Here is a 24,561-nt window from a genome sequence, read left to right on the forward strand (position 1 = left end):
AGCAGCTAAACTTTTGTCTTGCTTTCTGAAACTGTGTAGGGATGAAGGACATCTTATCCAGGAGCACAGGAAAGGCCAAACCGGCTTCCAGCTGAAATCCAACCTGCCTTGAAAACACTTCTGCCTGTGCTCAAAGAAACAAACTCCATCAATACAGCCAATACAATTACGTCCTGCTGCACGCTTCCATCATCACAAAAGCAAATAAAACAATGGACACTTCTCATGTTGGACTTCGGCAAAAGACGTTTATTATTATTATTATTATTATTGTTGTGGTGTTGTTGTACCTCCTCTGCTCTGCCCACAGTGGTGGCATAAAAGCTGTTACCGTATTGTAGCTGATGATGCCGGTGTACAAATCAAAATCCATCTTAATTTCAAACTCCATTAGAAACACAGGAAAAAAGATCAACATTTACGAAATGTAAAGGGAAAAATGGTATGGAAAGAATTATTTTTTTTTTTTATTTTTCAAGCTTCCAAGACAGTATTACAAACAACAGAGAGCAAAGTAAAGCTAGAAATGAAATACTTGACAGCATCTGTTTAAAAATTACAGCTAAGAAACCTAATAAAAGTTGAATAAACAGTTACTAGAAATAAAAATTTTTACACATATGATATTTGTCTGGGATTTTTATTTCTTTAAAATAATTCATACAAATGGTTACAGTCACAAACATGATTTTAACCAAAAATATTGCTAGCCTACCACATTACCAGGAAGGAATCAATGTAGGCAATGAAATGCTGCTACTTTTCAGTAGTCTAGTGCCTTTTTCGCATACCACCAATAATATATACTTTAACTGGTGACAAAAAGCACAATGCTCGTTTATACAAAACCTTATTTTTTTTTCCTCAAAATCTCTTTGCAAGGTTGACTTCATTTTGAAATAAGGGAATTCATGCCAAAATTAGGAGAAACTGTTTTTCTTTTGTTTACTAAATTACTCTAAAAAATAAGACAAGCAGGTAGAAAAAACAATGCACTGTGTGGCGTAGAAAGAAAAATGGGAAAAATTCATTGTCCTGAGAAGTTTGCCAACTGCCTCATTTTTGGGCATGTTTTAAAATATAAAAGAAAGGATTTTTAATCTCAAAATTGGTTTGTTGAATGCCTCCCTTATGTTTTTCCTTGTTGACAGCTAAGCAAACAAACCCTTTTTAATGTTCTAAAAACTGTACACAGACAAGTACATTCATGATATAATTAACTACTAACTTCTCTTGCTTAACAAAGAACCCATAGGACACAGAAACAGTGAATCAGTCCACTGGACAGGGACAAACTACAATTTATACGGAGGAAAAAATGTTTCCAAATCTTCTTTTTGTCTCCCACCTTTTCCTTTTATACTGTATATTGGACCAGTTTCTAAAACAATAATCGTCTCCTCCTGTAAGTTCATGGTTTTGCTTTTAATCAAAATCCAGGGTTTTGTTTTGTTTTGTTTGTTTGTTTTCCACATGTTGAAGTTGAAATCTCCGATGTTGGGAATGCTGTTTTCGTAGGCTACAATTGGTCGCTTGGGTGGTCTCTATCAGCTTCTGGTTTGACAGTTTGGCCGGGGGAAGGAGCATGGGGCGGGTGGGCTACAGCAGGGAGGCCGTGTGATAAAGACATAGGGTTGGGGACTATTCCTTCTACTGCTGCAGGTATGCCAGTTGAAGCCACACTTACAACGCCTGGGGGATACCTGCTGAGAGAAGAAAATGAGAACATACATTAAAACCAAGGGATGACTGACCAGAAAGCCCACCTTGCCTCCTTCTAGAGCTACGCAGATGCTGCTTGTGTTTTGAGACCAGTGAGACAGACAGTGTGTTAAGCTCCAGATGAGATACCATAGGTAGACGCTGCTAAATAAAGCAAAAGATGCTGTATTTTACCCAAATGAGAAACAAAGGTTTCCTAGATTGTATCTTTAGGTTTCAGGTTAAATAGGATGAGTGACAGCACAGCAATGGAAACAACCTGGAAGTACTGCTCCTCTCAAAGTACACCTCAACAAGAAGTAATTCAGGATAGGTCCGTGCAATACCTATCTGTCCTCTAAGACTTTTCCTCAAGTTGACCTTTAGGGATTTTTCTTCTCTTTCATTCTCATGTAGAAATTTTAAAATTTCATTGTTGTGATTTGAAAAATTATTTCTTTAAACTAATCCTGCAGTTGTAGCTTTCTGATAGTCCACCAGAAGAGAAATCATACCCACACACTCTTAAGATGACAAATTCAAGCCTATTGCACCCAAGTAACTTTTTCACCAAACTTGCCACTGTATTTGTCTGAAAGAACCAGTACTAGTTATAGATAGCACAAGTGCTTTAGGCAGACTGCAAGAGAGATGCAAACACAAAAACTATGGATGGTTTTAAAGATTCCTCGTTATCTGGATGAACACTGAGGACTACATATTTTACAAATTCAACCAAAAAAAAAAAATCACCCTCTGATTCAGCTTGACTTTATGATGGCTTCGATATTATCAGGCTAAAACCAGTCTTGCAAATCTACTGCTTCAATCCCAAAGTTCAGATGAGTTTGATGAACACTGGTATTTTGCAGCACTGTATATGAACAACAGCTACACATGAACACTTTTAACAAAAATATGTTTTCTTTTTAGCCAAATACCTCAATACCCCTTTGCAAGCTATCTCATGCTGGCCACTGAACACTGGCCCTTTGGCTCCCCTCCCCATCACAAAGCTGCACACTCACCACACCACTTGTTCTCTCCTGCTATATTCTGCTCACCCAAGCATCCTAGTGAGAGCATTATCCATTTAAAAGCCTTAAACACACAAACCTACCACACATTTGCTATCCTACTATTTACTTAGAACTAAATGCGAGAAAAGGCACTTGTAGCCTAGTCAAGCTTTTTCAAATATCACATTATTCTGCTGTTGATTTTCTTCTCAAGAGTTCAACGCTGAATGCATCAGAAAATTTCACCCCATTTCAGTAGGATCTTTTCTGAAGTAATGCATGTTTGTGCTGCTCATCCTAAATTCCCTCAATCTAAGAGAAAATTAGTGCAGAACTTACGCAAAACTCAGAGGATGAAAAAAGCTGGGTGAAAGCACGTTTATTTGTTCTTTTTTCTTCTACCACAGAAACATCATGGAAACTGCTTTTTGCAAATGCTGTGCCAGAGGGGCTCAGCATGGCTATCCAACATGGCACAGGGACCATATACTGGCCTGGTCATCATGAGAAAGATTCCTACAGATCATACCAGTGACTGTGACCTGGGATGGATAACCAGTATATGAAAGATCACACCACCTGTAGGCCAGAACTTTGTTCCCCATTGTACACATATTTACAGGGCTTCCAACATTAATTCCTTCTCCAGAGATGTTCCTTAGAATTAATTTGCGGTTGCTAATGGAATTAGCTGCTTGTTTCAGTACCTCAATTTGAATCTTATTAATCATATTTGCTTCATTTCCTATGAAAACTCTCAGACTGGGTATTATTTTATTTATTCAAGTTTAATTTTGAAATGGCTTATCTGTTACTCTAGGTGCTTTGCAAAAAACACAACACGACATGACAAAAACTTCCATTTAGAAGACCAACACAGCAATTGTTTCCAATACAGAGTCTCTGCTTTCTAATAACATATTCCCCGAGCATCAACACACTGGAGCTGGGAGAAATCAAGGAAAGAGCAAATTTTGCAACTGTGTTTCCCTCCGGAAGAAAAGTCAGAGCCTCCCCTTGTGAAAATGGATGGTGCTGGACCAGGAGCATTTACAGTTACCTTATGAACCCATTAAGCAGTTCAAACTACACATCTGTAATTCTCCTCTGACTCCAAAGATTCTTTCTGTATATAAAAATATTCCCCTTGGATGCCAGGTTATAACAACTGGGATTCTACCTGCCAGCACTTCTCAGATACAGGCTTCCTACAGACTTTTAGCAACATCCAAAAGCCCTACAATTGCTTCCTACAAACTTAGTAACATCCAAAAGCCCTACAATTGTTTTTCTTGTCCTAAAGCTACACCATGGCAGCAGCCAAAATAGAGGTAACATAGCCCTCTACAGAAACTGTATTTTGCTTGACAACTCCTAACCCTATTTTGCCATTCTCTTTTCAAAATTTTTGCCCTTTTTTAATTTAATCATAACTGTTGTTCAAATTGTAACTCTGAAAGGAGGGCATGTAAGTTCAACAGCCTCTACACATGGGCATTTCTATCCTACCTAACATTCCCTTATGTTGCTCTTTATTGTTTTTCTATTCTTAACCAGCAAATACATTCCCTCCAGCACTTCATAAAGTTGGTCCCCATCTTCCTTCTCTGGCAGCAGTAAGATGAAATGTTTTCCAGGTAAAATGTCCACTGAATTACATTTTCATGAAAGCAGAAACAAGAGATGAGTTACACCTCCGAGTTACTCCTCCTCTGCTACTTCATGTTCTTCCTTCCCCCACATAGTCTTAATTTACAAAGAAAAATACAGTAGCCCTACTAATTACAACTGAAAGGCAACTTTAATTTCCATGTTAATCTCCTTTATTTTTTAAACTACAGAAGCACCTTGAACTCACTGTGTTAAGCTCCTTTCAAGAAACTGAGTCTGTCCTAAAAGAGCTTAAAAATTTAAGTGCATGCTGTTATCTTACATTACAGTCTGAAAGTCACTAGAGAAATACCTCAACATGAAATAACTTCTGAATTATCAACATCTAACTATTCTCATCCAAGTACCTCCTCAGTACCTGGGTATTCTCATCTTCTACCTGTTAGAAGGCAGAAAAATATGTCAACATGTCTATAAATTGCACAATCACTGTTTACTGGCTGTTGAATTTCACTTTGCCTATAACCTGCACGCTCTGTAACACAGGAAATGGCAGGGGGTTATTTAACAGGCAGCTCACTAACAAATACACAGTAATAACACAAAACCAGGGTATATTATGCTGCTTCACCGAGACTACTACAAATAGTTCCTTCTCAGGAATATCGTTAATCTTTACTCATGGGATAGATCCCGTTTGCTTGATCTTTTGTGCTGATAAGGCGTCTTGCATTTCACAGAGTAAATGGTTTTGTTTTCCACAGAATATGATGATATTCAGAAGATCTAGATTATATTTTGCTGATTAATGCTCAATGTTCTTTGCTTGTGATAATATCTGGTAATTTAAGAGTTCCATCCTACATCAAAATACAAGTAAGTGATATATCCAGAATAAAACAGCCTCCTTAATTTTCATTCACCGAAAGAGCTATTTGTGTTTTTTAACATATAAATTATTATCCCGGGTCTTATCTTCTAATTCAATTACATGACTATTGATACAGTTATTAGCACATCTGAAACATCATACTGCCTGTGAAAGACTTCAGAACTCAGTTGAACGTGATCTCAGACTGCAAAGAAAAGACAGAAAAATTTGTTTCAAAAAAATCAATTCAAATTCTGTACTTAGTCCAGGTAGGAACTACTACTGCTACTGAAACCAATTTCTTCATAAAGCCCGAGTTTCAAGCTCCACTTATTTTATACTGCACAAAATAGTAACCGCCTTCACCCACACTCAAACACTATTCTATAACCCCTCCAAAAAGCTTTTACAATTTGTTGTATGACTCTGAACTTCTCCCTCAAAATTTCCAAAATGAGTTTTATTTTGCATTTGAAAAGCACTGTGAAGTCAGAATTTATTTACGATGAGTTTTCTTTATTGAAAAAACTGACTGAAGCAAAGTCTAAAAAAGTCATTCAGTTCTGTGTTTATCCTGCTTAAATTAAATACATATGGTCTTTACCTTGTAAATCATTAACTCCCAAAACATTCCTAAGTTAAAATCCATTTCTAGCTGTGAAGCCTGCTTCTGCTCAACTTGTGACCCCCAAAATGAGAACAAACTTTATTTTATTTGGGCATGCAACCCTGTTCTTAACTGCCATAAGAGCCTTGGAGTTATTACCCCCAGTTCAGCAACACCTGCCTTTAAGCCTTAGTTGCATTCAGCTCTATCCTGAGTACTCCAAACTGAAGTCAATGAAACCACATGCTGTGTGGGAGAGAACACATGTGCTTGAACTTTTCATTTAAGCAAATAAAAATACCCTTCTTCAGATATTTAGAGCTACGGGTGATGTGAGACATACGCACGTTGATCAAATCAAAGTTACCCTTTTCCTTTTGTGCGCTTATGGGTACGGAGAAGGAGATTATGGCAGAGTGGTGACACTCCCCCCTGTCATCTCTCCATCACTTTTTGGTAAGACTGTTAGAAGTCACTGGGACACTGAGCTTTGCTTCTCAGCAGTGCACAGCTGGGTTCTCATATGGGGTAACACACACACAAAAAATTGTGTATGTATTAAAAGTATGGGGTAGCCCTCCCAAAGAAGGACAAAGATAAGAAAGATATATGAAGGAGGACAGCAGAAAGATTAGGACAAAGAGATATAAAAAAATACTGAAAGGACTGCACTGTCCCTTCCCTCAAGGCTCTGACGGAAGCAACTCTTTGTAGTTTTCTCTGCCACTTTCATCCTATTTATGAATAAATACCATACTGGAAGATAAAAAATTGCATATGTTTTTCTTAAATAAAAATTGTGTGAAGCTGGCTACTAGGAAAAATCTGCTGCTAGAACAGCTGCTAGGGATAAAGGGACAGAAAAAGACTCTCAAGCAAACAAAGTAACTAAGGAATGTACATATTAGATGTAAAAAATTGCCCCTTTCTATTAATTATTAAGAGCTGCTTTCACAGTTGATTAAGAATACAAGTCCCTCAAATGCTTTTGCTTAAAAATTAAACATATAATTTAGAAAACACTATTTTAAACATATTTTCATAATCACCACAGGCTATTCCACTGTATTCACTATTGAGTTATTTGTTCTTTCATGTGTCTGGAGGCCACAAAACCATGGAACAATAGTTTATTATTGAAAGTCTTTCTGTAACCTACAGCTGCATCATTACCTTAGGCAAAAGGAACACAAACTTCCACTGCACTCACTGGAGATGACCAGAATTGGTTTACTTGAATATACAAAAACCTGTGTATTGTTCAGATATTGCTAATCACACAAAACAAGATAAGAAAAGGAAACGTACTGAGGCACTGCATGACTGACTTCAACTAGCAAAACAAGATTATTCTCCTGAATGCAACAATCATGAAAACAATATATCTGGGGCCTAATTCAAAACCACTTCGTTTATTAACAGGAGGTCTTTTATTTATTCTAGAATACCTACCTCTGAATTAAGGAGGCATTTCTTTTACACCTGCAGCACGCTTACCTGTATGCAGCACCATTAAGCTCTGGATGAACAACTCCGGGATCCATGCTGGCCCAATGTGTAGCTGCAGTCAAATGATCTTTGTTAACACAGTTTTTCAGACTGTCTGGAATACGACCTAGGACGAAGTGAAGGAGAGGAAATAAAAAACCTAAAAATAGTATGCTTTATGTTCTTAATGTATCTATGCTAAAAATAGTTATTTGCATATTTAAATCAATACATAAAATCACACTAAGAGCTTTTTTTTCATCTTTTGTCTGGGACTTCGTCAATAATGGTTAAAATGCTCTGAGTAATTTTGATTTCTCTGTCTCTCTTCGTCTTTTGTATACAGGGTCTCAATAAAACCATGATCAACAAGATTCATGCTTTCCAGGAAGCTAAAATTTGAATATAGAGCATGGCTGCTCAAATTCAGTCATGTAGCCTCCTGCTCTCTGTCTTCACTTTCCTCCTTTTCCCTCCACGTGTAACAGCAATAAAAATCCTTACTGAAGAATGCAGGATTCTGAATGGAATTTTGCTATAAACCTGAATATAACCGACACACTTTTTTCCTGTCCTGATCTTCTTCTTTATCTCAACTGCTCTTCACATTCATTTACTATAATGTATTAATCCTCAGCCATCTCTTTCTTTCCTACAAAAATAAACATACACCAGTAAACTCCCTTCTTCATTGCTTCAAAACTTATGCAAAACCTCTGAAGTATAACTGAAGTTTGAAGACACAGATACTGGAAAATCTGTCAACCTGATTCAGCACATACTGGACAATTCTTTGACTGTCTTCTGCAGAACTACCTCCAGCCCTGCAAAAAATGACATGAACAGATACGACACACATTTGCTTCATGGCAACAGGAATATTTCCACCTATTTCAATGGGAGATCAATTGGAGCCTGTGTTTTTTCCGACATCTGTTTTAATGTATCTTTTCTAAAGTTTAATCTTACTGTGCATTTGCAGTCTACCCCTACTACTGCTGGCAACAGTACTCCAGAAATGCTTTCAAACACTGGCCATGCTCCATCATTAAAGAATTCAGGCTTTTTGTCTCCAACTTCCTACTGGAAATTTGATTAAGGACTTCACTACTCTCTGCCTTTTTTTTCTATCCATCAGCCTGGCCACAATGGGGGTGTAGAAAAGCCTTTCCACAGAATTGCTTTTTGTCTAGTGGATAACATCAAATACTTGTTACTCCGTGACTTGCACTTATGTCACTAAAGCTTCCCACCTGTGCTATGCACAAGCCGAAAGGGCTTCTTAGTTTCATTTCGGACAAGATGAGGTACATGCCCCATTATGGGTGAATTACTACCGTTCTCCTAATTAGAAATCATCTTCTAAATTTAGCTGAAATATACATCCATCTAAACTTCTACCAAAATTGTCCATAAATTTAAGCAGTATCTTTCTTCTTCTGATACTTATCCTTCTCAAGTATTTTTAAACTGCAATCACGTCTTCCTCCTTGCCCCTCTTTCTTCATTTTTCTAACTTCGGTAGGTATGTTCTACTAGTCTCCCCTCACAAACCCATATTTATTTTAAACTTGTAAAGATCTTTTTCACTTGACATGCTTGCCTTCCCATTTCTTCCATTACTGTTTTCAGTGGTTCTCCTTATTTAATACTTTGAATGCTTTGATGTTCAAAAATGTATTTAAAGATATTTAATCTCTGCTTATTATTTTTATTTTATACATCAGAATGTCATTGACTTTTTGGTAAGAGCATAACTACTTAATATCTTTATCATCAGATGGTAGTCATAGCCTGCATTCCTTCACTGTACACCTTTTTCCAATTAGTTTCTCTCTCTACACTCTGTGTTCCCCTATGGCTTTCACACATCCAGCTTTATCCCATACTTCCTGTATCTTTCCTACATTTGTTTCACTGCAATTCAATGTCATTCTCACCTCCCTAATGTTAGCCTCAGTTTGATCTTACTACAAACCATGTGCAGACACTGAAGTGCTGACAGCTTCAATACAAATTAATGATACAGATTGCCGATAGCACAATCACACACTTTAAGAAAATATAGGTCTGTCATCCCAGGCACGTATGTTTGGGCTATTGCACAGCATTTAACATAAAACTAGCTCCCTACAGCTGACTTACTCAGTTTTCAGATCTTAGCCTATTAATGCCTATTTGCACATCAATCATGCCCCAAGTAGGTACTGTATGCTAGCTTGTGCAATCTCTCCCAGAGCTATCTGGGAGCAGGAAATAGTTATACAACAGCTTAATGAATGTACTATTAGAGTTCTGCTGGAGTATAAGCACAAGGACCAATTCCAACAATGGGATGGTCAGAGTCTTTAAGTTACCTCTAAAACAGAGAGAAATAGTCCTGTAAAGGGCAATTTGGATCAGGAGTTTTAAGAGGTGCCTTTAATCACCATCCAGGAGAATCTTCTTTCTGCACAGGCTGTAAGTGAAACTAAATTGCCCAGCCTCTCCAGGCACAAGATACAGGCAAAGCTACTGCTAGTGCTGTTGTATAGCAGAGCAGTGTGTTGGCACTGAGCTACTCTCAAGGTGACACAGATGGCCCTTCATGTCTGCAGAGCATTCGGTCTATACTGCCAAGGGGGAAACAGCAAAGTCCTACTAAAGAGAGAACATTAGTGCTTAATGAATCATTTTCCAGTATGAAAATCCTTCCTTTTATTTTAGGCTACAAGGGATTCAAACCAATGCCAAATGGCTCACTCTCCTCATTTTATTTATTAGCAGTGCATGTTCAAGACATAACTGTTTTCTCTTATGTGAAGAGTTCACAATTACATGGTAGTTATATAACAAAGAGACTTTGCTCTTTAAAATGTCAGACTTCTTTAGCAATGCTTTAAAGACAGGAACATCTAAAATACAGTATTCTCACAACAGAATACTGAAAACTTTGTTTTGATGTAGAGAATGACTTGTGGAGATATAAGCATTACTAGGAACAGCATGAAGCTCTAGATGCTTTATTTCTGAACATTACAGACTTAAAGACACTGAAATTCCAGACTGTCCTCTAAGACAAACTTGGATGAACTTTGGAAAATACAAAGGAGCCAAAGAGAAAAGAATAAAGGAAACAGAACTGCTCATGACAAGTATAAGGGGGCACTTAGGAAAACCTATGAAAGATACCAGCAATATCTAGATGACTTGCAGTCAAACCCATCAAGTGGGTAATATTTACAAGCAACAACAAGAAAAAAAGTGCATTTTTCACATATATTTTTCACACATTTCTGTTATACGGTAAAAGTATTTATTTTGCAGTGCCTGCCTTCTCTGCAATTGCAATGAGCCTCCAAAATGATCTGTTCCAGTTCTAAGACTTAGTGGGTATTTGCTCATTTCTACGTTCCAAATATTAGAAATGGTAAACAAAACCTAAGGTTGGTTCTTTTCAGCATCTTTCAAGACCGAAGAATGAAAAAGTTTCTTAAAAAGAAATATGCAGTGAAGGAGCTAATAAGGTTAGTACCTGTGATCGCCCTTCGGATCTCTCGTGCTGCTTCCTCCCGCATCTCAATTGAGGCTTGTTCACTATACCAGGCTGCGTGTGGGGTACAGATCAGGTTTGGTGCATCCTTCAAGGGGCCCTGACTAAAGCTAAATGAAGATTTAAAACAAGATCAAATGACAAAAAATATTGGGGGGGGAAGGGGTGGGGGTGGGGAATCCAGATGGGATTTGTACATACACAGATTAATTACTACAACAGAAAAGAATTGCATTTCTATACCTTGTTGGGTTTGCTTTTAATTTAAGACACTATTCATGGTATAAATAAGCAACAATCACCTCTCATAGACTCAAAGGATAGAACCTAATTATAGTAGCAACATTAGCTTCTGTCCAATGCACTTATTGCTAACTACAGCCACTACGCTACTCCAGTTCTGGTGCAGAAATGCATAAAGCAAGACCCAAATCAATTCAGGATGCCATTCCATTTGTCCATTTCACCGCAGTTTTACTGCATTAGCCAACAATGCTCTGTTCTCTCAAGAGTCAATGTCAATGAGACATTTAGTCATTTAAAGAAAAAAAATCTTACAATTATTTCCAAATAATTGTGTCCATCAGCAGCCTCAACGTTTTTTTGATAATTCAGGGTTTAGGGGTTTTTTGTTATTTTAACTATTTTTCTCCACAGAAAGAAGGAAATTTACTTTACAGATTGATTTTTAGGGAAAGCAATAAATCTGTGTAAAAGTGCTATCACAGAGTAAAGAAACTGAAAATAATGGAAACTTGCTCCTCCTACTTATTTCCAGTTTTAATAATCTTACAGTCAATTGTAACAACAGGAGAACAAATATTTTAAGACAAAAGCGTGCTTTCAGAGTTGGTCACAATTCATAAACTGATAGATTTTATCTGTAGTTCAATAAACATCAAAATATCTGGCAAAACTCCTGAATAAAGAGTTGCATGCTGCGATCAGATAGACATGCAGCACTGAAGCCAAAGGAAATTGTGGCTGTAATCCTGCAACTGAATCTCTGCAGATGGCATCTCCATGCAGTAAATGGGGCTTCCTATAGGTGCAACGGTCTGCTTGTGCAGATCTGAGATCTGAATTGGGAAGAATGTATGTAGCTGAAAGTCCCTTGAGCTGTCAGACCCTGGCTTTGCACAGCACTACTGCATTGTAATGACTACATTTAGAAGTAAATGAATGCAGGGTATGCATAAATAAAATTGAATATTTGTGATGTGGCATTGTGTCTCAGTAGATAAAGATTCTACCTAAAAGGATACTATTCTGTTTTTTTAAAGCTTCTATTCCCCCAGCAAGCTGATACGAGAGAAACTGTCCTCTCCCCAGTCTTTGCAACCTGCCCTCAAGTCCTGAATCTGTTCCTCTTCAAAAACTTATGTGGATTGTTCCAGTCCATTTTTCCTTGCCGAGACTGAACAACTGAAAAAGGCTTGTCACATACAAGCACTAAAGCAGTCTATTCTCAACTGTAACTCAGAAGTCAGGCTCAAGACCCAAGGACATATCAAATAGGCTTGTTTCTGATTAGGAGTGCTGATGATATAATACCAATGCCACTCTGGGGAGTGGTACAGTTCTGCCTAAAACACTGGACTTCAAAAAGTCACCTGGTGTGACTTGGTGTCATTCAAAAACTAAGGCTTGTGCTACCAGCTCTGCTAACGACAGCAGAGTTACTACTCCCCTGATAAAGGGTAAAACAAAACAAAACCTGCACACTGACCACCTTCCTTCTCTTAACTTTTTGTGCAACCTGTTAAATTCGTGTCTTTCCTGCAGAGGCAATTTGGACAAGAGTATGTCTTTTCCTCCAGAAAGGTGTCATAAAGTAGTTATTTCTCACACCAAATCCCAACTCTTTGCCTTCTCAGACATCAACATTAGTTGCCTCCAGAGTTGCATCAATGACAAATGAGCACTCCCCTCAAAGCCATGCCCAGGATTTGAACCCAAGTCCCTGCTATTTCTACTACATAAACTAATTGGATTTTTTTTTACAATAATTAAATCTTGGATGTCACTTTTTTCACTTCTGACCACATACACAAGCTCCATCTACATTTGCATTAGTCCAGTGCTGCACAGATTCACGTTGCTTTACTAAGGAGTATTTAGCTACCAAATGAAGGGAAAACTCAATTTACTTGTTGCTGTTGATTGTATCATGCACTAAGACTTAAAAATAAGAAAGTGAACAAAATAAAAAGAAAAGAAAAGGAAAAGCACCTGAATGGTTCTGACTCATGTACATCTAAGGCTGCCCCTCGTATCCTTCCTTCCTTCAGGGCCTGTGCAAGTGCTTTTTCGTCTACTAACCCACCTCGAGCTGTGTTGACCAGGAAAGCCCCTTGTCTCATCTAGGGAAAGTTAAAAACAAGAATGATGAAATAAAAATAAATGAAATAAAATCGTTGTGGCATTATTTTTTACTCAAAAGAAGCATCCATTACAACAAAGGCTATTCAGCTGGTTTAACCTGTAACAGTTGTCTTCCCTTTCCATTGGAAAGTACCACAAAACGTGATGCTTCTAACAAAATGCTATTTCACAGCACTTAATAACCTTTTGTTTCTTGTAAGTAGTGTCTTTTAATAAAAGCGTTTTCAGATATTGTGCAGTAACATGATCAAAAGATACAACTGTGCATATGAAAGTGACAGATCATTTTATGCCTTTTTATTTCACTGTGAAATTGCATGAGACAGAAACTACAGCACATTCTTAAACAAATTCATATTTTGTGGTTTTAAACTTTCACACAAATAAAAGCCTACATGAATTTCTCAGAAAAATCAATGCTTTTGGATTTTCAAACACTTTTCCCTTTAGTTGCCAAAACACAGTCGATCTATGTTTTATTTATTTTTGTTACTTCAGCTTCCTCCTCCCTGTGAGACTTTTCAAATAAAGGTCTAAAGAATTTGTGTATTATTCAATTAAAAGGCATGAAAATGAATTTGGTTGAGAACGCTGTGTGCCCAGGAGAGAAGCTGTGCTGTGCACTGTGCAGATTAGCATTGTAGATGACACTGTGTGGGGAGAACTACAAGAATTTACACCATAATATATCCACAACATGAAAACAAAGTGGCGGTTTAAATAAGAGAGATGGTACGGAAAAAAAATAAATTACTACATCCTGCTTCCAGCCACCCTAATATTTCATACAGCTTCTGATCTCAGAAGCATTTCTGTGCATGAAGGTAAGTGCATGAAGAGCAGGAACCATGGTGAAGATGAACAATAAAAAAAAAATCTCATTTTGTACTCAGTTCATCTCTCACCGTAAGAACAAGAAAACCCCAACATTTTGACACCAAGTCAACTAATTGAAACCTACACATCAAGCTAAAGCTTATGTAAATGGATCCTTACTCTGAAAGCCTGATTTGAAGTATGAAATTCATGAACAAGGAGGTTTAGATGAAACTCAGCTACAAGAATTTTTTTTTACATGAATGAGATCATAGGAATTACTAAACAATTAACATGCATATGCTTGCAGTAAGGCTGTAAGAAAAAAATCCCACATTTTACTGGCCAACTCACTGGGTTTAGTGTGGCCCTGCCTCTCTCCATTTGCAGACTCTTGGGCTTACAGGAGAACCATCCACTGGTCTGTATAGCAAAACCAAAGTCCACTTACAGGAGCAGAACTAAGGGATACTTCTTTTAGCTTTATGTAATTAACTTGGGAATTAGAACAGTGAACAAATGGTGGTATGATCTTAAGTTGGTCTAGTAACAAGATGTCCTGATGGGAACTATCACTGCATCTCCACTACTTAAATCAGCTGAGAGAACTAGATTAAAACTAGCCCAGGAGGGCTCAGCCAAGTGACAATCACATCTGCTGTGCAGACATGCCATAGAGGCTTGTCAGAACTTATACACCCTTCCTATTTCTGTGCTCCTGCAAACAGGTAACTTGAGTTTTAAGTGTAGCCTAGTGTATTTATATGCCCTTTGAAGGACTTGAGAATTTTAATCAAAGTGAACCTTGCTAAAATCTTCTGTCCAACCTTAATAACCTTGCTTGAGTTTTCATTTTAGGACTATTTACAAAACTCTAAAGCTAGTACTAAGACAATTCCAAATCAAACAGAACATGGCTGCATAAACGTGTTCTAGTGAGAATGAATTATATGACTCATGATAAACTATAAGGGTGGATGCAGCTGGAGATGACCCTTAACAATAGGTGGAAGCTTGAAAGAGCTTCACAGCTAGAACTGCTGACAGCTCTTAGATTCACCTACACTAAACCTGCATAGCTGCTTTAAAAATGTATTGTGTTTAAATTGCAGCGTCTCTTTCTCAAATCTGTACAACTAAAGATGAACTCAGCTTCTCTTAAGAGGACTTGATTACCGTGGGTTCAATAAACACAAGCTTGAAACACTTCTCTGAGCTACTCTGGGACTACAAGGCCAAGCATGACGGCTAGGCAGAATGCTGACTAATTAAAGGGAAAAGCTACTGAAAGAGAGACTGACACCAATTTTCAAAGACATGTAAAGGTTATATATAATTTCAGATTCTAAACAAAATTCAGGGTGAGACTTTAGTGAAATGAGATGCACCATACTTCTCCATACTTTATTTAGATAAACCACTGGTTATTACATGAGCATGCAATATTAGACAGAAGTGGCATGCAACGCGCTCTAAAAAATTTAGGCCAACTCTAAAATGTGACCCTAAAAAAAGGTATTCTGCTCTTTTTGATACATATTCAGAAGATCTGTTCTATGAAAACTAAGCAGTCAGAGGTGCTACAATTCTGTGGTTTTTACATCAGCTGTTGCAATACAGACTGCTTCACCCAAACTTTTATCCAAAGCAAGAAGTATTTTCTAACATTTTAATTCTTGCTTTAATCATGAAGGATAACAAATAGCAAGATAAATGTTTAAGATATCCTTTCCAGTACAGACTTTATTATATGCATTTCATTTCAGATGGTATCACCCAGTTTTAACATATTTTGTTTCGTTTGTTTCTCCGATTAATGCACTAAGTCCTCTCCAAAGCTCATCACATTTATCCACCTCTACTCACAAACTTCCTGTTACACACTGGCCCAAGTTTCACAGTCCACTGTATAATGAGACCACTGCTAAGCCTCTAGAGAGTCCCATTGAATTCAGTGTGGTGCTGTTTGGGTCTAGATGTCTCTTGCAAAGACATCTAACCATGTAATAACCATTAAACATACCTGAGCACACAACAGAAGAGAACATTCAGGGCAGGGTGACACAGCTCTGTTCTCTCACAGATTTGCATTTTAAACTTCTTAATTTTTTAGAGTTTTAAATCCCAAACCCTGATTTTATGTTGGGCTGGATCTGCCAAATTCCTAAACTCTCAAATCAAGAAGTGTGTTATATTGTCAGTTTTATGCCATGATCCTACATGTTCAGTAGTTACTTCAGTTCTCCTGAAGTGCAATAGTAGGTGCAAACTATGTCTCAGAAGCCAAGCAATGATTTTACTGCAAAAGAGTGCTACTGTCATTGTTACCAACACATATGAACACTAAATATATAAAACCCAGAAACACCAACTATTATATCTTAAGAGTTTCTTTCCTGTAGACTATTTAAATTCTTACATTTCAGTGTTGTATTTCTGGCTGTTACCTACACTGAGGTTGGAGTCAGAGGCTAGACATTTAATGAAAAAGCCTACTATCAAATTAGTCAATAGCAGAGCAGTTACTACACCTAGATTTGGAAATTATTTTAATATTACCTAAAACCTAGGGACAGGTTAGTACTAATTCCAAGAAACATTATTTTTCCAAATAATGCAATGCTGTAAATGCGATCCATCCATGAAGCGCTCTGCAAGCATCAGGACTGAGCACAGGGGGGAGCCATTTAGTCATAATCCTTAAATTGCATCTAAAGAACTCAAACCGAGGAACAAGAGTGAAAGGCAGAATTGCTATCTGGAAATACACAGGTAAAGGAAGTAGCTACCAGAAGACATAGAAAAAGTGCTTTTACATAAATACAACTTTATTAATCAGAGCAACATTAAGAAGAGCAAATTACTTCCACAAATGCAATGTTACTGCGCAAAAACCACAACAACAGCAATACATAAGCCACCAGATATTTCCTGATCAGTTATAAACCTGCTTGATCTCAAAGCAGCAAAAGGGAAAGAAATTTCTTTCAAATGAGAATCTGCCTGTTTACATAAATAAATGCTATACTCTGTCAGCCACCAGCACCGGTGTGGAGGGTGCCCACAGCGATTATTACCTGCTTTATGGTGAAGTCATTAATAAGATGATGATTGTGTTCATTCAAGTTGCAGTGCAGGGTAACACAGTCACTGTGGAACAGCAGGTCCTGCAAAGTGCTCACCCGCTGCAGTCCCAGAGCACGCTCCATGCCATCTGAGAGGTATGGGTCATAGAAAATCACACTGAAGCCAAAGGCTTTGGCACGTAGTGCTACTGCTTGCCCAACACGCCCTAGAACAAGATAAACATGCAATGAGAACAGATGTGAAGCAGCTGGTCTAAGGTAGCCTCCTCCAACCTACTGCAAACACTTGTATCAAACCATACTCCTTTGTACAGCAAGTGGAAGACAATAAAAACGAGGCGGCTCCCATCTCACTTGAAATCATCACTAAGATCAGAAATGTTACATCTGGGCTGTTTCACATTGCCTTGTTCAAAACAAAGCAGGAGGTTTGCACCTTTTGCAACCTGAGATATGAAATGCCAAAAGATGTCACATAATCTGCAATAATCTGTGTAATACAAGGGCTTGCCTGCTGGGCCTGTTTATGGTAAAACACTACTGCTTGTGAATGCATCCTGCCAAGGACTTACTCTTATCCATGTCAGACCAGCTGGCTTTAATAAAAAGCTATAAAATTAATCCTCAAAAATGGATGCAATAAAAGATAATTTGTTTAATCTGAAGCTCAATCATTCTCAATGCATGGAATCTCCTTTCTAAACTAGTATTTTCTTTTATTTTAAATAACATCTTTTCAGCATTAAAATGCCTACAAGAATCCTGTCATCTAAGGCTTTAAAAAATTTTGTATCCATCTGACTAAATGATGAATAAATACAGTCCATCATATGGCACCTAGTCAAGAAGAGTGCAGTACCATTTGGTATTCACATTGACCTTAGCTCTTCTCTGTTCCACTTTCCTTACTGTCATATTTCAGAGTTGTGCCTGAAATTGCTATTTGGGCACGATTCCATGCCACATGTATCAGGAGGTGTGTATTTCCCTTTGACACACTACCAGTAAAACACAGCAAAAAAAAGGTGAGTGACTACATCTAGGGAGTATTTTGAAGAACGAGAACTAACACACTTTTCAGGCTGAAGACTATACACTAGATACTCACGTTAGACTATTACAAATGCTAGATAAAGACATTTCAAAAGCATCGCTAGACACACCATAATCATGTATCATTTTTTTAAAAAAAAGTTTTCTTTTATAACATCTGAGTTTGTTCAAAAATGCATCAAATTAACACAGGGAAATCCCGTCTCTTTCCAACTGTGCTTGAAGGGATTTCCCTCTGCTTTTCAGTTTCTCTTTGAATAAACTTAAGAAGCCACGGGAAGAAAGGTTTTTTGTTGATCATTTAACCTGAACACAGCAATTCTGCAGTGCTTAGTGACAGATGTGCTTGGAATATTAAACAGTATGTCAATCTGATGGGGGCTGTCTGCTTTTCTTTGGGGACACCAAGTTAAAATACTCTTCAAAAAATCTTTTACTTCAAAACTTGCATACATGTTATTTGTTTGCTTTTGAAGCCGGTTTTTATAAACTTGAATTAGACAATTTTCAGCCCAAACTCCGTATTATTTTCAAATTTTGGCATGTTCACAGCTCAAGGAATCAGTCACACAACTGTAAACAATTTATTTTTTTTTAAAGGAAGCATATCTCTTTTACTGCTGGCTCCACTCATTTTCACATGCAACATTCTGTCATCTGTTCTTTTTTACACTCTTTACAACACTAATACCTGAGGGGATTCATGACAATGAAATTTCTTACAAAAGACTCTCCAGTTAAAGCTACGCTTTCCATTCATTGCAACCAGGCTAACAAACCAAAGCCGCCTTCTTTGTGCGCAAAGTTTCCCTCTGAAACACTTGGGAATCACATGCATGTACTTCTAGTCAGAATTGTCCTATTATAATTATTTTATGGGATAAAACTCTTCTGCAATTGTCAATTCATATTGAGTCTTGGTTGTTAGACAAATACGTAGGTGGACACATCTAATGTGCAAATTCCTTTTTAAACTAGTCTGACAATATAGTACAACCACAAACCTGTGTCTGTTTTTTCCTTTCCTTGAAAAACTCCTACTATGTAAGACTCTCCTGGGCATGAGGGATGTCTCAAAACCTACCTCAGCACATCAAGAACAACAGAACAGCACACAAAGCATCCCACCTTCAGGACAACTCTTATCTTAAAAGCATACACAATTTCTATGAACATTAATGGCTGCTTCCATGGAAGGCAAATTCTGAAGTTCAAAATATTAAATGAACTTCTTCATCTGTAGTGTGGGAAGAATGCTGAAAATGCACATTACATACAATTGCAAAAAAAAAAAAAAAAAAGCAGAAAGCAACAAAAGCCTATCTTAGGAAACAGAGATTTATACAAAGCTCTAGCAAAGCCCATGCTTCATTTCAGTGACACCAGAAGTGTGAAGAAAGACTCATCAAAAATGCCTGGGTCTTCATCTGACCCATCCACTCCCTGCAAGTCTCCCAACTACTCCAAGTCTCCCAGTTTGTAGGTCTCTCTGACCTTGACTTTGCCAATGACCTGACTGGAGTGTGACAGGACAGTAGCTGCAGTTGTCAAACACCGCAGCTCAGCCCTTGGGCAAAGAATGTGCATCCTATGCTGGTATTACAAAGTTTTACAAAATGCCCTTGGTGCTGTGGAAATGTTGATGACCTGCCTGCAGAATTCCATGGAAAGAAAAAGTGCTTTCACTTAGCAGCTCTTTCCTGTCTATGCAACAGTAATGGAGAATCTGGGTAATTTTTCCCTCCCTTTTGGACAACTCTGAAATGTGGAGAGTGCCATTTTGTTACATTTCCTGCTGAGCACATTAAGAGAGCTAGGACTGCTAAGAGTGTATCATTTATTGCATGGTAATACCACACAACTCTTAAGCCTTAATATTGTCTGATAATGTAGATCAGTACTTTGGCCAACAGGACCATGGGACTGTTGAGAGAATACAGCAGGTGAGGAAAGACCAACTGAATGATGACATTCATTATGATGCAGAGACAAATGTATCTGGAGGAATTTCACCTCTCTTGAGTGAGGAAATGCATTAGCTATTAGTCATCAGCATTTGTAACTGGGAAGGAAGGGAGTGTGACTTCACTGCCTTCACTGCTGTAAAATTATCATTACAGTAGAACCAGGTCCAGCTATCTATTCATCCAAGTACTTATATGCTGTTGCTCATAAAAATTCTCCTTTTAAAAAAAACCAAACCTAAATATAAGGTGAAAGGGTTTTTTTTTTAAATACAGGGCTTACTATCCACACTTGTGATGCATCACTTGAAATATAGGACACTGGATAGTAATAAAGATTAAAAGTGACAAATACAGCTGTTTAATGATGTGATATTATTATTTATGTAAGGCTCAAAGAATCACACACTTCATAAAGACAGAAACAAACACAGGCTCTGCCCTAAGGAGCTCAGAGGCTAACCAAACAACAAAACAATGACTGATGGTATCCAACAAGCACATGAAGGAGGAATTATGCTGTTGAGTCTCTGCTTATCTTCAAGCTCAATACAAGTAGAGGATGAGAGATGGGGATAACTTTAAAGAAGGAGCACAGAGTAATAGGATTAAGCAGGACAGACCAAGTGTCAAAGCAGGAATATGCATGAGAGGAGGCAAAGAAAAGAGAGTGGGTGATGGAAAGAAAAAGGCAAGTGAGTCATGAAACTTGGCTAGACCAGTGGACAAGGAAGTGAGTAGCTGAAGCTTTGGAGGGAATGACATAGTCATTCCGTAGCACAGAGATAGGCAAGAGCTAGGGTGTTTCTCTTCGGCAAAACACAGAGAAGCCCAGGAACAGATATCAAGAAGGTCTGGACTTAGCTGTTGCAGCAGCAAAGTGATAAATTTAAGCAACCCGTTGCTGAAGAGACCACAAGTTTAAGACAAGAATAGAGAAACATAGCTGTGGTTGAGATATGAGATGATCTCAGACACACATGAACGAGGAAGGACAGAAACAGCAATACTACACAGAACTAGAGAAAAGGACTTAGTAACAGATGATGAGAATTGTTCGTTTTGTGTGCAATACATTCATTTCATTGCCTCTTAGTGCTTCATCACTTCTGATGTTGACATGTTTAAATAATAAAATAATAAATCAAGGCAAAACTACAGATGTGGGAAAAGACCACTTGTAGAAAAACATAACCTAAGTGCACCAGTCTGTTGAAGGTGGTTGTAAATACACATTTTAATTTAAAACTGGAGACAGGTAACTTCTTTCAGTGAGCCATAATAGAAAAGAGCCTAAGTGCCTGAAGTCCTCATGTGTAAAGTCTAGTACAGCCCTATTTCCGTAACCTCTAAGACTACATTTTTATTCTTCATTGATACATAGCTACATAGGGATTTGTCAGAACCCGTCAGAATCACAATGTTGTGCTTATTCACATACATGCAGAAAAAAACCCCAAAACAGTAGAAAGTTTTCAAAACTGACTTTAAAACTTAATTTTCCTTGAAACTGTGAATAACCTATTGTAGGAAAAGAAATAGGAACAATAAAAGTCTAGAGAAAATGGTTAATAACTGTAACAGATGTGTACCTTCAAAATCAGATTTTAATAGCCTTTTAATATACCATGCACACAAAAGGCTTGCTTTTTAAAACTAAACCCAACAACTAGTGTTTTACATAGCTTTACACACATATTGGAAATCTGATTATCCATTTGTTTCTCTGTACTTTTCAGTCATTCACAACAAAAACAACACACACAAAATTCACTTAAGGAAATCAATAATTAATGACTTTTTTTTTTTTCCTAATCTCAGTCTGGAATTTGTGCAATACAAAAAATGCAATGCCAACAGGGCAGATACCTCCAACAAACAGGCACATAGTATGTGAGCCAAGGCTTAAGTTTCAAAACCTAGGTATGCATTTCCATATTTAAAACACTGCAGGTGATTGTCTATTATTTATGTACAGATGCTGTGACTGTGAGTTCAATAATCATAGTGTGTTTAAATGAGGTGCATATTTGCACAGGTATAGATTTGAGAAAGCAACTTCATGATAACTTCTTGAAAGTCATATTTTAAAGGCAATTCTTTGAATGTGAAGATGTTTTTGGTGTGTTGCATACTCATTTAAATGAGTACTATGTTACACCAGGCTATTTTCAGCTTGCAAAACTAAAGAGTTCATGGCTTGAGTTATTTGGCAGCAATGTGTAACTGGAACAGTCATTTAAGTATGATGCCTTGTTGTCAAAATCGTATTATTAATTCCTGTGGATGAATACCACAGCAATTACATCCACAATCTATCAGATCTTTGATAAGACAAGCACATGACTGAATAATTTTTATATAGAAACTGACTTGCTTGTTTTTCTTCTCTACTTCTGTAACAGACAGTAATTAATTCATCTCAAGCAAGCCTGTCCATCTGTTAGATGCTGAAACACATTTAGGGCCATTCAAAGAGGTAAGTAGGTGATTTTATTAGGTCTGGAAACATTTCAAACTTTCTTGCATGTATTTTTCCTCTCATGTGAGCTGAAATACAATTTCAGATGCAGTTCAACCAAATGCATGAAATAACTGTTCTGCAGGCTGTTACTGCAGCAAAGACCTTTCAGATACGTTAAAAGCAGTAAAAGTGAAAAAGCACAAACAGAATTAGATATGACGACAAGATATACAACATATACATGTGACATCAGGTTGAAGTAGCAGGATCCTTCTCCTGGAAAAGGGAAGTGATGGTGTCTCCTTCTCTTACAACCAGTGTGCCTGACACCAGGCAATACAGCAAAGAAAGATGTACAGAGATTCAAAGAATTGAGAGAGTACCAGCAACAAAATAAGTTTTCTGAGGGAAACGATGATATCTAAGGGGAAAACTTTTGAGACATATGAACACCAGGAATGACGTAGTATTATACAGAATGCTTGTCATGGAAAGGAGTGATCTAAGCATTCTGTTTTTATAGCTCAAGTCTTCACAGCTTTTTAAAGGAACGGAAGGCGTGGTGTATTAAATCACCTCTCCAAGTCAACATACCTAATCCAATAATGCCCAAAGTCTCCCCTCTGATCCTGGCAGCTCCAGAAGCCACTTCCCGAATCTGTTCAACGCTTTGTACTCTTGTGCCTTCTCGCAAAGCCTGGTGAAGCCAGGTGGTTCGCCTGTACAGGTTCAGAATGTGGCACATGGTTGAATCTGCTGTTTCTTCTACCGAGGCAGCTGGCACATTACAGACTGCAATCCCTGCAAAGAATGGGGGGGAAAGGATACCAGTTGCCAATCATTTCTTACTTTGTCCAACTGAACAGCAATTCAGGAGTATGATGTTTAAATTTACAGATTTGAACACCTGTTTTGCACAAACACTAAGTTTCTGACTGTAATGGTAGACAGAATACTTGACATAATAGTTGATAAATACATGCAAACATTTTTTTCCTGATTTTGTTATTACTATTTATTGTGTTTGCAAACTAAGTCAAATGGTAAATGCATCCCTGAAACCACAAAAGGCAAGTACTGAAGATGCCAGATAGTTTAGAACACAAGTCTTGATAAGCGTTTTACATACACACTGAGCTAGGTGTTTTCAATAGCAAAGAGAAATCTGCCTTGCTCTCAACAGTGCGTTAATGATCATTGTTTAGATTTAATTGCGTGAGTTAGCTTTCCACCACGGAGCAGATACCCTCCCAAAAGTTATCTATAAAAGTTATATAAAAGATAAAATAGTTTATAGTGACAGCAACTCTTATAAAGCCCTCACAGGAGGACCATTAGTATTTCCAATTAATGTGTGGGTAATCGTGACACAGGGAGGGACAATTTGTTTCGTGTTGAGCATGGGTTTGTAGAATTACAACAAACAGAAACCAAGTCCTTTCCTGGTCCCTCAAATTAAAGAGATAACCCATCTAATTGTCAACAGGGAAATATAAAATCTGCTTTCACATGGCATGTAAAGATAATGCAAAATTAAGTCCCTGTTCTTAATAGCTTAAAAGTTACGAGTTGAAGGGGGCGTAACATCAAGCAGCTAAAAGACCACTACAGATTTCCACAGACAGTTGAAGCTGAATTGATTCAAGACTCACAACAGTCCTTTTTTACTTGAAAAAAACCAGATCAAGCAACAAGTGACTGTAATTGCACGCAAGCTATCCCAATCTGCTTTTTACCTCCCAGTACTCAATATAGAGCAGTTAAGCAAAATGTTTACTTGAAAAAGTTTGCGTCCTTTTTGGCTCATCTTTTTTCATACTATTTACTACATGTTCTCTCTCTAATCATCAGCTCCCACAAATGTTTGTGTCTCAGTTCTGCTGACTGAGATCACAAACAGTACACAGTATAATTTCACGGTGTAGAAAAAAGTGTTTTGTATCCTAAAAAACACCCTAATACTA

At 37.6% G+C, this 24,561-nt stretch overlaps 1 protein-coding gene across 9 annotated transcripts in view; it reads right to left on the reverse strand.

Moving 5' to 3' along the window:
• Positions 1 to 228: 228 nt before the first annotated feature.
• Positions 229 to 24,561, reverse strand: part of CTBP1 (C-terminal binding protein 1) — a 248,124-nt gene continuing 223,791 nt past the window's right edge. For 8 of the 9 annotated variants that reach the window (XM_074865540.1, XM_074865539.1, XM_074865546.1 and 5 more), the window contains 6 exons: positions 23,192 to 23,398; positions 17,108 to 17,322; positions 13,062 to 13,192; positions 10,812 to 10,939; positions 7,307 to 7,424; positions 229 to 1,706 (listed from right to left, as the gene is read on the reverse strand). In XM_074865540.1, coding sequence (XP_074721641.1) covers positions 1,520 to 1,706; positions 7,307 to 7,424; positions 10,812 to 10,939; positions 13,062 to 13,192; positions 17,108 to 17,322; positions 23,192 to 23,398 — 986 coding nt within the window. In that variant the 3' untranslated portion in view covers positions 229 to 1,519. The remainder of the gene's footprint in view (positions 1,707 to 7,306; positions 7,425 to 10,811; positions 10,940 to 13,061; positions 13,193 to 17,107; positions 17,323 to 23,191; positions 23,399 to 24,561) is intronic. The other variant, XM_074865541.1, reaches the window with a different exon arrangement.

The sequence above is a fragment of the Strix uralensis genome, chromosome 4 (genome assembly GCF_047716275.1).
Source record: "Strix uralensis isolate ZFMK-TIS-50842 chromosome 4, bStrUra1, whole genome shotgun sequence".
Lineage (NCBI taxonomy): Eukaryota > Metazoa > Chordata > Aves > Strigiformes > Strigidae > Strix > Strix uralensis.